Source organism: Ranitomeya variabilis, chromosome 3, assembly GCF_051348905.1.
Source record: "Ranitomeya variabilis isolate aRanVar5 chromosome 3, aRanVar5.hap1, whole genome shotgun sequence".
NCBI classification, from domain to species: Eukaryota; Metazoa; Chordata; class Amphibia; order Anura; family Dendrobatidae; genus Ranitomeya; species Ranitomeya variabilis.
Genome location: NC_135234.1, coordinates 717,690,398 through 717,702,445, shown reverse-complemented (window position 1 = coordinate 717,702,445; position 12,048 = coordinate 717,690,398). Strand labels below are relative to the sequence as shown.

Below are 12,048 nucleotides of genomic sequence, written 5' to 3'. Positions count from 1 at the left end.
GTGACTCATCACTCGTACAGGGAAAATTGACCTCCTGTGTCTACATAGAGCTTAGAAGGATTCAGCAAGTCAGTTATTAATCACGTGATGTCATAGACCTAATGGAAAAGAGAAGAATACGCTGGGTAGAAAGGCAGAATGAGCAATTGTAAGTACACAGTGCTGTATAATATGGTGACTGCAATATATTAAGAGGATAAAAACATTGATGGAGGAGGGCTTCTTTAATCATGTACCGATCCACTGCTCTCACTATAAGTCACATAATGCTTGGTCCCCTCTACACGCAATGTGCCCAATCACATGGACTTACGGTAATTTTCTGTTGCTCAAGCCTTCTCCCAACATATGTGTTGTCATAATTAATGTCACATATATGTGTAGGCGGAAGCTTTTTTACCGCACTAGTGCAGTTCAAAAAATACAAATGTACTGTGAGAAAGTAATGGTAAAATGCCACTAGAATATAAAATTATTACCAAAAATACCAGATTAACTTATTCTAATCATAATTCCTAGCATGAGTTGTTGTCTGAAGCTGAACTGCATAAATATGGAAGTTGTATGTTTAGTCAGCGTTAACACAATTTTTTGGGTTTCTTCAAGAGGTGCCAACAACTACTACCCTCCCACCTTGTGAGATCTACCCACCACATATTGAAATGGCATTGGTAGGACTTCTCCACCCTTGTAAGACACGAGTGCATTCCGTATGTGCCGGCCATGCTGCTAGTATGGGGTCTCGGAAGAGTGAAGTAGTTGTGGGTTTTCCAGAACTCTTTAGCTCCATCTCCTTTGCTATTGTGTAGACAGAACAAATGCAGTTTCTCCCAACAAACTACAGTGCAGGCAATTAAGACGCTGGAGGTTTGGATCAAGTGTCATGTAAAAAAAGGTTAAAGGGCATCTGTCCGTAGGATCAACCATTCTAAGCCGTGAACATTGACATGTAGGTCATAGGAAGCTGGATCAAATGAATCCTTGACAATGTAAACCACTGAATGGTTCCTGAGAAATCTATGTTTTTCAAATATGTAAATGAGCTGAAAAGATCTGTGTCAGAGTAAAGGTACCTTCACACGAAGCGACGCTGCAGCGATAGCGACAACGATGCCGATCGCTGCAGCGTCGCTGTTTGATCGCTGGAGAGCTGTCACACAGACCGCTCTCCAGCGACCAACGACGCCGAGGTCCCCGGGTAACCAGGGTAAACATCGGGTTGCTAAGTGCAGGGCCGCGCTTAGTAACCCGATGTTTATCCTGGTTACCAGCGTAAAAGTAAAAAAAAACAAACAGCACATACTTACGTGCGTCCCCCAGCGTCTGCTTCCTGACACTGACTGAGCTCCGGCCCTAACAGCACAGCGGTGACGTCACCGCTGTGCTTTCACTTTCACTTTTAGGGCCGGGAAGCAGACGCTGGGGGACGCATGTAAGTATGTGCTGTTTGTTTTTTTTACTTTTACGCTGGTAACCAGGGTAAACATCGGGTTACTAAGCGCGGCCCTGCGCTTGGTAACCCGATGTTTACCCTGGTTACCAGTGTAAAACATCGCTGGTATCGTTGCTTTTGCTTTCAAACACAACGATACACGGCGATCGGACGACCAAATAAAGTTCTGGACTTTATTCAGCGACCAGCGACATCACAGCAGGATCCTGATCGCTGCTGCGTGTCAAACGAAACGATATCGCTAGCCAGGACGCTGCAACGTCACGGATCGCTAGCGATATCGTTTCGTGTGAAGGTACCTTAAGATCTTCTTTACAGATCTTTTCCGCTCATTTACATATTTGAAAAACCTAGATTTCTCAGGAAACATTCAACGGATTACAGATATTAAGGTACCATTTGACTCCACTTTCTATGACTTACGTGCCCATGTAGATGGCATGGGGAGGTTGGTCCTATTGACATGTTCCCTTTAAGGGAAAGTAAAAATACATTGGCCTTCCATCCTGAGTGGTACAAGTTGGAGCACAATATTAAATATTAAGGGGAACAGTATTTTAGTTGTGGAGCCCCACTTGTGACAGTGGAGCAAGGGAGAAAAAAAACATTTTATATATCTATATATATAATTGTCTAAGGGTTTTTCCGTCTGTCTGTCTGTCTGTCTGTCTGTCTGTCTGTCTGTCTGTCTGTCTTTCTGTCTGTCCTGGAAATCCCGCGTCTCTGATTGGTCGAGGCCGCCAGGCCTCGACCAATCAGAGACGGGCACAGCACGGCGACGATGATGTCATAAAGGTTGCCTTGACCAATCAGTGACGGGCACAGTCTGCCGTGAATTCGCCTCGACCAATCAGCGACGGGCACAGTATCGACGTAGATGTCATAATGGTTGCCATGGCGACGATGATGTCATAAAGGTTGCCTCGACCAATCAGCGACGGGCACAGTCTGCCGTGAATTCTGGAATCATCATTGTCCATATACTACGGGGACATGCATATTCTAGAATACCCGATGCATTAGAATCGGGCCACAGTCTAGTATATATATAATTGTCTAAGGGTTTTTCCGTCTGTCTGTCTGTCCTGCAAATCCCGCGTCTTTGATTGGTCGAGGCCGCCAGGCCTCGACCAATCAGCGACGGGCACAGCATGGCGACGATGATGTCGTAATGGAAATCCCGCGTCTCTGATTGGTCGAGGCCTGGCAGCCTCGACCAATCAGCGACGGGCACAGTATCGACGTAGATGTTATAATGGTTGCCATGGCGACGATGATGTCATAAAGGTTGCCTCGACCAATCCGTGACGGGCACAGTCTGCCGCGAATTCTGGAATCATCATTGTCCATATACTACGGGGACATGCATATTCTAGAATACCCGATGCGTTAGAATCGGGCCACAGTCTAATATATATATATATATATACTAAGCTATACAGTTTTAAGTCTCGTCGTCTATCAGTCAATGCTTTTTGCCAGGCGTCTATTGGGTTCACTGTAAAAGAAATAATGTTTGCAGATTAGTTATTAAGCAATGTGCTCCTGGTCTATAGCAATTCTGAGTAAATTGTATTTTGTACATCTGCTTTGTGGTTGAAATCTTCATTGTCAGACTTTCTTTCACTTCCAAACCTATGTCTGAGTTAAAGGGGGAGTCTTCCAACCCTTATTGAATACAGAAATCCCTGGCAAACTGCCCCCGTCACCAGAGGGCGCTGCAGCCAGCCATTTGCTGGCTTTGGAGTTGCTGATTCAGGGGAAATGTAATTTTACATGTCGGTGATGTATTAGCCTGGAGTCCTTGAGTGCAAAAGCTTCTCTTTATGACGGAGGGGAGAACCCTCTGAAAATGTTTAAATAGGTTCTATCTGATGACAGTTATATAGCATGTGCATCACCTAGTGGAGTAGAAATCCACTTTAGAAGCTATATGCAAATGAGGCTTGAAGTGCTCTTGGCGGGAGGGAGCACTTATTGCCACAGTTCTCTGCTCCATACTGAGTCTAAGGCTACGACCACACTATCAGTATTTTACATCAGTATCTGTAAGCCAAAACCAGGAGAGGAACACATGAAAAATATAATAGAAACACGTCACCACTTCTGTATTTATCAACCACTCCTGGTTTTGGCTTACAGATGCTGAGGTAAAATACTGATAGTGTGACCACAGCCTAACTCTGCCCAACATGCTGCACCAGTGATAACTGTCAATCACTTAATGGAGGGCGGAATTAGGCTGAGAATGGAGCAGAGAGTCGAGGCAGTGGAAGTGCTCCCTCCTGCCCACAGCACTTCCAGTCTCATTTGCATATAATTCCTAAAGTGGATGTCTCTGCAACGGAGCAGCGTTTTCGTTTACTAAAGGCATGGATTCATTAGATTTTATTTTAAGGGTAATTAGATAAATGATTTGGGTTTAAGGGTATGTGCTTATGTCTGTTCATCTTTTCAGGTGGATTCTGCCTAGAACCTGCCTGAAAAAGCAATAAAGAATGAACATATGCACAGCAAGCTGTATTGACATGTCTTTGCATATGTTCAGTCTATTTAAACTTCGTTTAAAGAAAAGAAAAACACTCAAGCTTTTTTTTTTTTTTATTATTATTATTCTGGCGCTGGAGTGGTGCTTCTAATGAAAGGTCCCTACATCCAATCTTATACTCGCCCTCTGGCGTCTTCATTTTTTTTTTCTGGCACCACTCTGGTTCTGCGGTGACATCTGGTGACCGCAACTTCTGACTGTCCGGACGTCAGAAATTACATCACAACCTCCCAATGCAAGTCCATGAGAACCAGAACGAGGCCAGGATGAGGCCAGAACAAGGCTAGAACGATGCCAGGACGAGGCTAGAACGATGCCAGGACGAGGCTAGAACGATGGCAGGACGAGGCTAGAACGATGGCAGGACGAGGCTAGAACGATGGCAGGACGAGGCTAGAACGATGGCAGGACGAGGCTAGAACGATGGCAGGACGAGGCTAGAACGATGGCAGGACGAGGCTAGAACGATGGCAGGACGAGGCTAGAACGATGGCAGGACGAGGCTAGAACGATGGCAGGACGAGGCTAGAACGATGGCAGGACGAGGCTAGAACGATGGCAGGACGAGGCTAGAACGATGGCAGGACGAGGCTAGAACGATGGCAGGACGAGGCTAGAACGATGGCAGGACGAGGCTAGAACGATGGCAGGACGAGGCTAGAACGATGGCAGGACGAGGCTAGAACGATGCCAGGACGAGGCTAGAATGATCCCAGGGCGAGGCCAGAACAAGGCTAGAACAATAGAACAATGCCAGGGCGAGGCCAGGACGAGGCTCTCGTGGACTTATATAGTTGTGAGCTACGGCTCACTCCATGAAACACTGGAACGATCTGGTAGGTGACAAACTACTGGAGACTGATGGGAGCGGCGGTGATAAAGCGTGAAGACTGCGGCAGTTGAATATAAGAGTAAGGTCAGGGAGCAGCCGCGAGACATGCAGGTTGGGGAACTCGAGCATATTTTTCGAGCACGCCGAACTCACCCGGTTAGCACCGAGCATGCTCCGGTAACACCTTATCAGAGCACGTTCGCTCATCACTACGGTTTTGGCACTGCGTGCGCTTCTTTCTTTCAATATCCTACCTATGAAATGCAAAATATCTCTTTGAAGGCATAAAAATAACAAAAACCCTTAAAACCAATTAAAAAATCTAAACTTTAAAATATATCTTGAAGTGGATGCCGATGATGCTAGGAGTTCATCTCCGGCTCCTTACGCTTTATAGTTCGGTTGGCAGCAGAGCCGGCTCGTAGACTGCATTCATATTGATGTTTAGTGTTTTCGCTTCCTCCCTAAGGGTACCCCACGGTGTCGTCATTTTAGCAGCCAAATTTGCAGCAGCACATAATGTTGATCTGTCAGTTCCCTCCTAGTGTCTGGCCTGAGCTGCAGGCGTGGAGGATGGAGGCAATGAATAAGCTCTTTCCACAGCCGGCTTGTGGCAGCAGCCTCTCATGTTGACTGAGCGTCTTTCCCCTTTTTTTGTACCTGCTGTATATTTGTTTTTAGCTTAGTTTTGTGCATTTTTTTACTACTTTTCCTATAAAAGCATGGTGGCCAGAGGGGAAATGGCACGATTCTGGAGCCTGGAAAGTCTTCATACGGGTAGGTGTGCGGATGCTGGTGTCTGTCTGCCTTTTGGGAAGTAGTTGGGGTAGACGGGAATTCGGGTACTTGGGATGTGGGCTCTGCTGATATGTGCTGCACATGGAGGCACTGCAGACAGCCGGCGGGAGCCAGAAACCGGGATTAGGATTTGAGCTTTGCGTTACTGCAGGGAACAGCTCGCTCTACAGAAAGGGAAGAGGAGAATCCATTACTGTTCTAATTCCAGATTTCATATCCACATTATTCAGGAAAGTCCAGATGTCTGCACGCTTTTAAGTCTTTCCCTGGTGCATTATTGGGAATCTGAAGAATTGTAAGCGTATGATAAATTGTGAAGTAACCGGCTCCTTGGCCAGAATATTGCAGAGCCCAAAAATGAATGAATATTTATTTATTTTACTCATATAGCACCACAAATTCCCCAGCGCTTTACAGACATTATCATCACTGTCCTCATTGGGGCTCACAGTCTAAATTCCCTGTCAGTATGTCTTTTGGATGTGGAGGAAACCGGAGAACCCAGAGGAAACCCAGCAGACACGGGGAGAGCATACAAACTCCTTGGAGATGCTGTCCTTGGTGGGATTTGAACCCAGGGCCCCAGCACTGCCAGGCTGCATTGCTATCCACAGGAGCTAGCCGCAGATACATTTTACTATATTTCTCAAACCTTTAAAGAATTATAAAGTGCTGCACAATATGTTTGCACTATATAAGTAAAATTATTATTTTTTATTTTATAAAGAATATGTTTGGAAATTCCTAAAATTAAGATGAACTTTATCCCCTAGCCATCCAATAATGATGATGTACAAGGCGGTGGGGGATGTCTAATTCATCATCTATCATACATCAGGCTCCTGTTTTACTGCAGTCTGTATTCTGTCAGCAGCACTGATAGACTCAAGTGATGGGTATTCAGCCTGTGAAATTGTCAGCCGCTTTGTATGCAATTATTGCACTTAAAGAGGCGCTGTCACGTGTCATGAATGTTATTTTTTTTTTACTTGGTCTAAATGTCGCTGTTCTCCCGAATCTTATATTGTTTTTCCTTTCTTCCTGCGCCTCTCCGTTCCTGAGATATGGTCCTTATGTATATAAATCTGGTCTTGTTAGTCAAGTGGGTGTGGACTCAATGCAACTCCCACAGTGAAGTTGATGACCATGCCCCTTTGTCTAACAAGACTAGATTTATATACTGGGAAGGGAGAGGCACAGAAATGAAAGGAAAATAACTCCAGACTCAGGAGAACAGTGACATATATACAGCAGGTGACATAAGTATTGAACATATCACCAACTTTATAAGTAATTATATTTCTAAAGGTGCTATTGACATGAAAATATATGTATGCGTACTGTGTGTGTATGTGTGTGTGTGTATATATATGTATATATGTGTGTATGTGTATATATATATATATATATATATATATATATATATATATATATATATATATATATATATATATATATATAATTTTTTTTTTTTTTTTTTTGTATTGATAGACAACCCCTTAAAATAATATAACAACATATACGTCATCCACTACTGTTAATATACTGTTAATCCACTACTATTTTAATTTTACACTAGTTAAAGGGAACCTGTCACCACGTTTTTGGAAGATGGGATAAAAATAGCGTTAAATAGGGGCAGAGGTGGGCGTTACATTAGTGTGTGTGTTATGCGTTTATTACCCACCTAAGTTGCCGAAATAACTTTGCAAAGTCTCCGTTTTCGCCTGTCAATCAGGCTGGTCAGGTCACATGGGCGTGGTGTCTTCACCCAGATTTGGCGTAGTTTTCCGTTGGTGGCGTAGTGGTGTGCGCATGCCCAAAGTCCGGAATCCTCTTCCAGGGGATTTAAAATAGCGCGGTGTTCGTTATTGCATTGGTGATCGGTGGGCGCGGCCATCTTCCTTTGGCCGCGCGTGCGCAGAAGCGGCGCTCTGCTGGCCGCGGCTTCAGGAAAATGGCCGCGGGATGCCGCGCGTGCGCAGATGGATATCGCGGCGGCCATTTTCCTGAAGCCGCGGCCAGCAGAGCGCCGCTTCTGCGCACGCGCGGCCAAAGGAAGATGGCCGCGCCCACCGATCACCAATGCAATAACGAACACCGCGCTATTTTAAATCCCCTGGAAGAGGATTCCGGACTTTGGGCATGCGCACACCACTACGCCACCAACGGAAAACTACGCCAAATCTGGGGGAAGACAACGCCCATGCGACCTGACCAGCCTGATTGACAGGCGAAAACGGAGACTTTGCAAAGTTATTTCGGCAACTTAGGTGGGTAATAAACGCATAACACACACACTAATGTAACGCCCACCTCTGCCCCTATTTAACGCTATTTTTATCCCATCTTCCAAAAACGTGGTGACAGGTTCCCTTTAATAAATTAATAAAATACAGCATTTTAGGCATTGTAATATTGAGAATGTGGGGATCATGAGCTTCCTGACAGATGTGCTCCATAGAGAATTAGGAAGCAATCCATAATCCCGGGTGCGGTGCGCCGAGCGCTCATTACTGAGCTACTGCCAGACTGGGTCTCGTATCTCCACAAATGATCCCCGGTGGCATCTTTTCTGCAGGTAGAAATGAAGTGGAACAAATGGTTTTCACGGCATCTGCTCTACGAGGCACGTGCGAGGCATTTGGCTTCACACCTCTCATGGCTGATATTACAGCTGCAGGTGGCACATTGCACTTAGTCATGCAGTGAGAAGTCTTTGTCGGGGGTCCGTTTTGAAGGTTACATAGAAACTTTTGAACTATTGAGAATAGTCAAATTTCAGGCCGAAGATCTATTGCTCTGTTGCTACCCAGGGTTGGACTGGCACACAGGAGAACAGGAGAATCCTCCGGTGGGCCCCTGTGCATGAGTGGACCACCCACCAGTACTTGGCACAATATACTTGAATCACTATGTACAAATTCAGCATCTTATTCATTTACCAATCTACCCAGTTCATTGATCTATAAATTTGTGATTGAGGACAATGTCACATTTGCATGTAGGTAAAAACTGGAGCCCTGGAGTTGGTTACTGATGGGCCCCTGTCTGACATTGTTGCTGCCTGTCCATTAGCTTGGAGCTAATCCAATTGTCTCCTCGCACCTCAGTCTTGTCATTAACCCCTAATGAATGAATGGGCTGTATTCCCCTGATTAGGACGCTGTCAAAATCCAATCTGCCTGAATTTCTGGAGGGAAGGCTTTTTTTGGATACACACCATTGATCAACAGCAGGAAACGGTTAGTTGGTTATTTGGACATCAAAGTTGATTCACAATAGAAAGTAATAGTGATTCTTTCAAGCTTTTTTTTGTGGACCAAGTAAAAGGGATAGTCTTTAAAGGGGATGTGAAAATAATAAAAGTTTGTGACACCACCTGTGTTACTCTGTTAGGGTGACCGACGCTGCTTAAAAGGGGTCCTCTGGGGGCGAGGGTGCTGAAGCAAAGATGGTGTCGCTTCCCACAGGTAAAGCGGGGTCCCCAGGGCTCCCGATGTATTTGGCCAGAGTGGTGTAGTGCCAGAATAAACAGAGGACACAGGGATGCAATGTTTTTACCTGGTTTACTGTTGGCAGTCAGTTTCAGTCTAGGGTACTGGCAACAGGTGACGGAGTCCAGGCAGCCGAGAAATGGATTGAACCCCCTTGGTCATGTCAGATTGGTAGCCTTCCACTGTGCGCTGACTGATAGTCCCTTGCTGCCTGTGGCTTCCCTACAAGGTCCTCATTCCTCACTGTCCTGGGACAGTACCTGCACAGTAGGCAACTTGAGCCATTTCCTTGGGGTCTTTATTCACGGGGACTCCGGGCTCTGGATGTTGCTGTACCTCAGGTATAATGTGGACAAGTCACTTTCAGTTTCCTGCCCTCTGGTTCTGCCGTGGAACTTGTAGTTCCTCATGACCTCGGGCTCCCAGTGCCCGGTTTCTGCGCTCTAGCTTAGAAGAGAGCCCACTCGCAGCTCTCCTCCAGCTCCTGATCTCTCCTGTGCTCCTTCACTGTCTCTTGTCTGCTACAGACTAACTAACTCCTCCTCCAGACAAGAATGTATATAGGGAAGTTCCTTTAAACTGGGTTCAGAGCTCCCCCTTCTGGCCTGGAGTTAGAACGTGTTGAATGTAAAGCTTACCTGCCAAAGGGATTCTCCTCGTTTCCAGGCATGGCATCACCCTAGATCACCACCCGAGAGGAAGGCAATACCACTGTGGTACCTGAACTCCTGGGGTGCCACACATACATTGTCCATACATTACAAGCAGGTGTATTTCTTCATTGGCTCCAGTTTCTAAATCTATGTTAACATTAAAGAAGATCTGTCACTTGCTAAAAAAAAAAAAAATGAGCTAAATACTTTCGAAAAATTCCTGAGGTCAACTGATTCTTTTCCGCTTTTGTGCTGCGTCACTCCATTGCAGAAATACTCACATTTGTTTCTTTAGGACTTGAAGCGCACCATGTGAAATCTCTGCTTGCAGTTCAACTGGCAATTTCTTTGGAGTCTTCGCTGGGGGCGTGCACTTTTACCCATTCCGTACAGATGCTGCCAATCACAGTTCAGCAGTGTCTCAGACTGCTATATCTGCTGTTGCTGTGATCAATAATGTCTGGGAAGGAGTGGTAAAAGCGCACGCCCCCAGAGAAGATTCTGAAGAAACCTCCAGTTGAGCTGCAAATAGAGATTTCACATACAGTATATCAGAAAAAAACAAATGTGAATATCTCTGCAATGAAGTGGTGTAGGAAAAAACGTGAAAGAGTTGGAGAATCGGGGAATCTCAGGGATTCATCCAAGGTATTGAACTTTTTCTATTTGCGCAACTTACAGGTCCTCTTTAAGGTCTTATGGATGGATCTTAAGGCTCCCATACACAATAAATTAAAACCAAAATTGTTCTACAGGATCGGCCATCTTATGTGTGTAGTGGATTCCGACTTTGCCCCTCAAGACACTCTCCCAAGTGTATGTTCTAACTGGAAATAGGCTTCCATCAGAGGTCTGACAGGGATTTGCTCCTAAAACACATGCACACTCCGCCAAAGTGAGCGTGCCTGTGTATCGATGGTCAGTAAGAATACTGATAATAATAATAATAATAATAAGAATAGCTGTAAATGGAACGGGATTGTCAGGTCAAAATTAGTAAAGGTATTTTTGTCTTGTCCTTTTAAATGTGTTGAGATTTTTTAAAAAACAAGCTTAAAGGGACTGTCTGGGACTTTATACATTGATGGCTTATTCTTGGAATAAGTCCTCAATATCTGATCAGTGGGGGGGGCGTGACACCCGGTACACCCGCAGATCAACTGTTCCCGGTGCCGGTGGTGGTTGGAAGTGCCCAGCTCCATCATCTTATCAGCAGCCACGTTCTCCCGCTAGTTGAATCAATAGAGGGCGGACGTGATATGCAGTACCGGGCCGCGACCGCTATGAAGCAGATCGAAGTGTGTGTGCAATAATACATTATTATTACGGTGAGTTCTGTAAGAAGGTATTAAAGGGGCTGGTTAGAAAAAACTCATGGTAATAACTGCACCTTCAGCGATCAGTTGTGATCTGTAAGGAATTACAGCAAGTGTTCAGTTTTCCTGTAGCGCCATCACAGGAGAGGAGAAGTACTGCACAGGATAACGCAGGATTGCACAGGACAGGAAAATAGAATATTATACGGAACATATTATCTTTTTAATGACTTCCGATTATTTTGCTATTTTTAATGTGGTTTCTGAGAATGTCAAGCTAGACATGAAGCAATCAAGGATCAATCAAAAATGACGCATTTCTCCTATTTACCATAATAATTACTGCAACCAACATTTTCATTGTGTGCTCTTGTCTCTCCTTCTGTGTGCACAGATCAACAGATTCCTCTGACATAGTGGGTGAATATTAGCCTAGTGCAGGCTTTGATCATCATATTCATGTATCCTCACGACACAGACAAAAAGCGTCCTCCGGTATCTTATGGTAGTAATAAAAGGATCCCACCAAGCAGATGCTGAAGATATTTGCATCATGCACTAATATATGAATGCTGACGTGACCAAAGTACGGTCACTTCTTCTAAATCCCCATGTGCCATGGACAGAAATTGTTTTATACCTTGTGATGTAGATGGAACTGTTTAGGGTGTGTTCACACTAGATATTTTTTCAGCAATTTTTTTTCTTCAGCAAAACCTGATCTCTTGGCAGGAAAGACGCTGCAGAAAAAAGCATGTTTTTCTTGGGTTTTGCTGCATTTTTTGCTGCGGTTTTTGCATGCTGATAAAGTTTAGTGTTGGGAAAAAAAAGTCCTATTCTATAGAATCAGGTTTTGGCACAAAAAAGCAGCAAAACCTGATACCTGCGTTTTTGGTGCATTTTTTTTCAGCAATTTTTCACCACCCATTCATTTCAATGGGTGAAAAATGC

The 12,048-nt window shown here is 44.8% G+C and overlaps 1 protein-coding gene across 3 annotated transcripts in view; it reads left to right on the top strand.

Annotated features, from left to right (window-relative positions):
* SPATA13 (spermatogenesis associated 13) overlaps positions 1-12,048 on the top strand; it is a 75,397-nt gene that overhangs the window by 40,041 nt on the left and 23,308 nt on the right. The window contains exon 1 of one of the 3 annotated variants that reach the window (XM_077298323.1): positions 5,400-5,610. The exons of the other annotated variants lie outside the window; for them this stretch is intronic. Coding sequence (XP_077154438.1) covers positions 5,556-5,610 — 55 coding nt within the window. The 5' untranslated portion in view covers positions 5,400-5,555. Of the gene's footprint in view, positions 1-5,399; positions 5,611-12,048 lie in introns of those variants that run through there. 3 annotated transcript variants of the gene reach the window in all.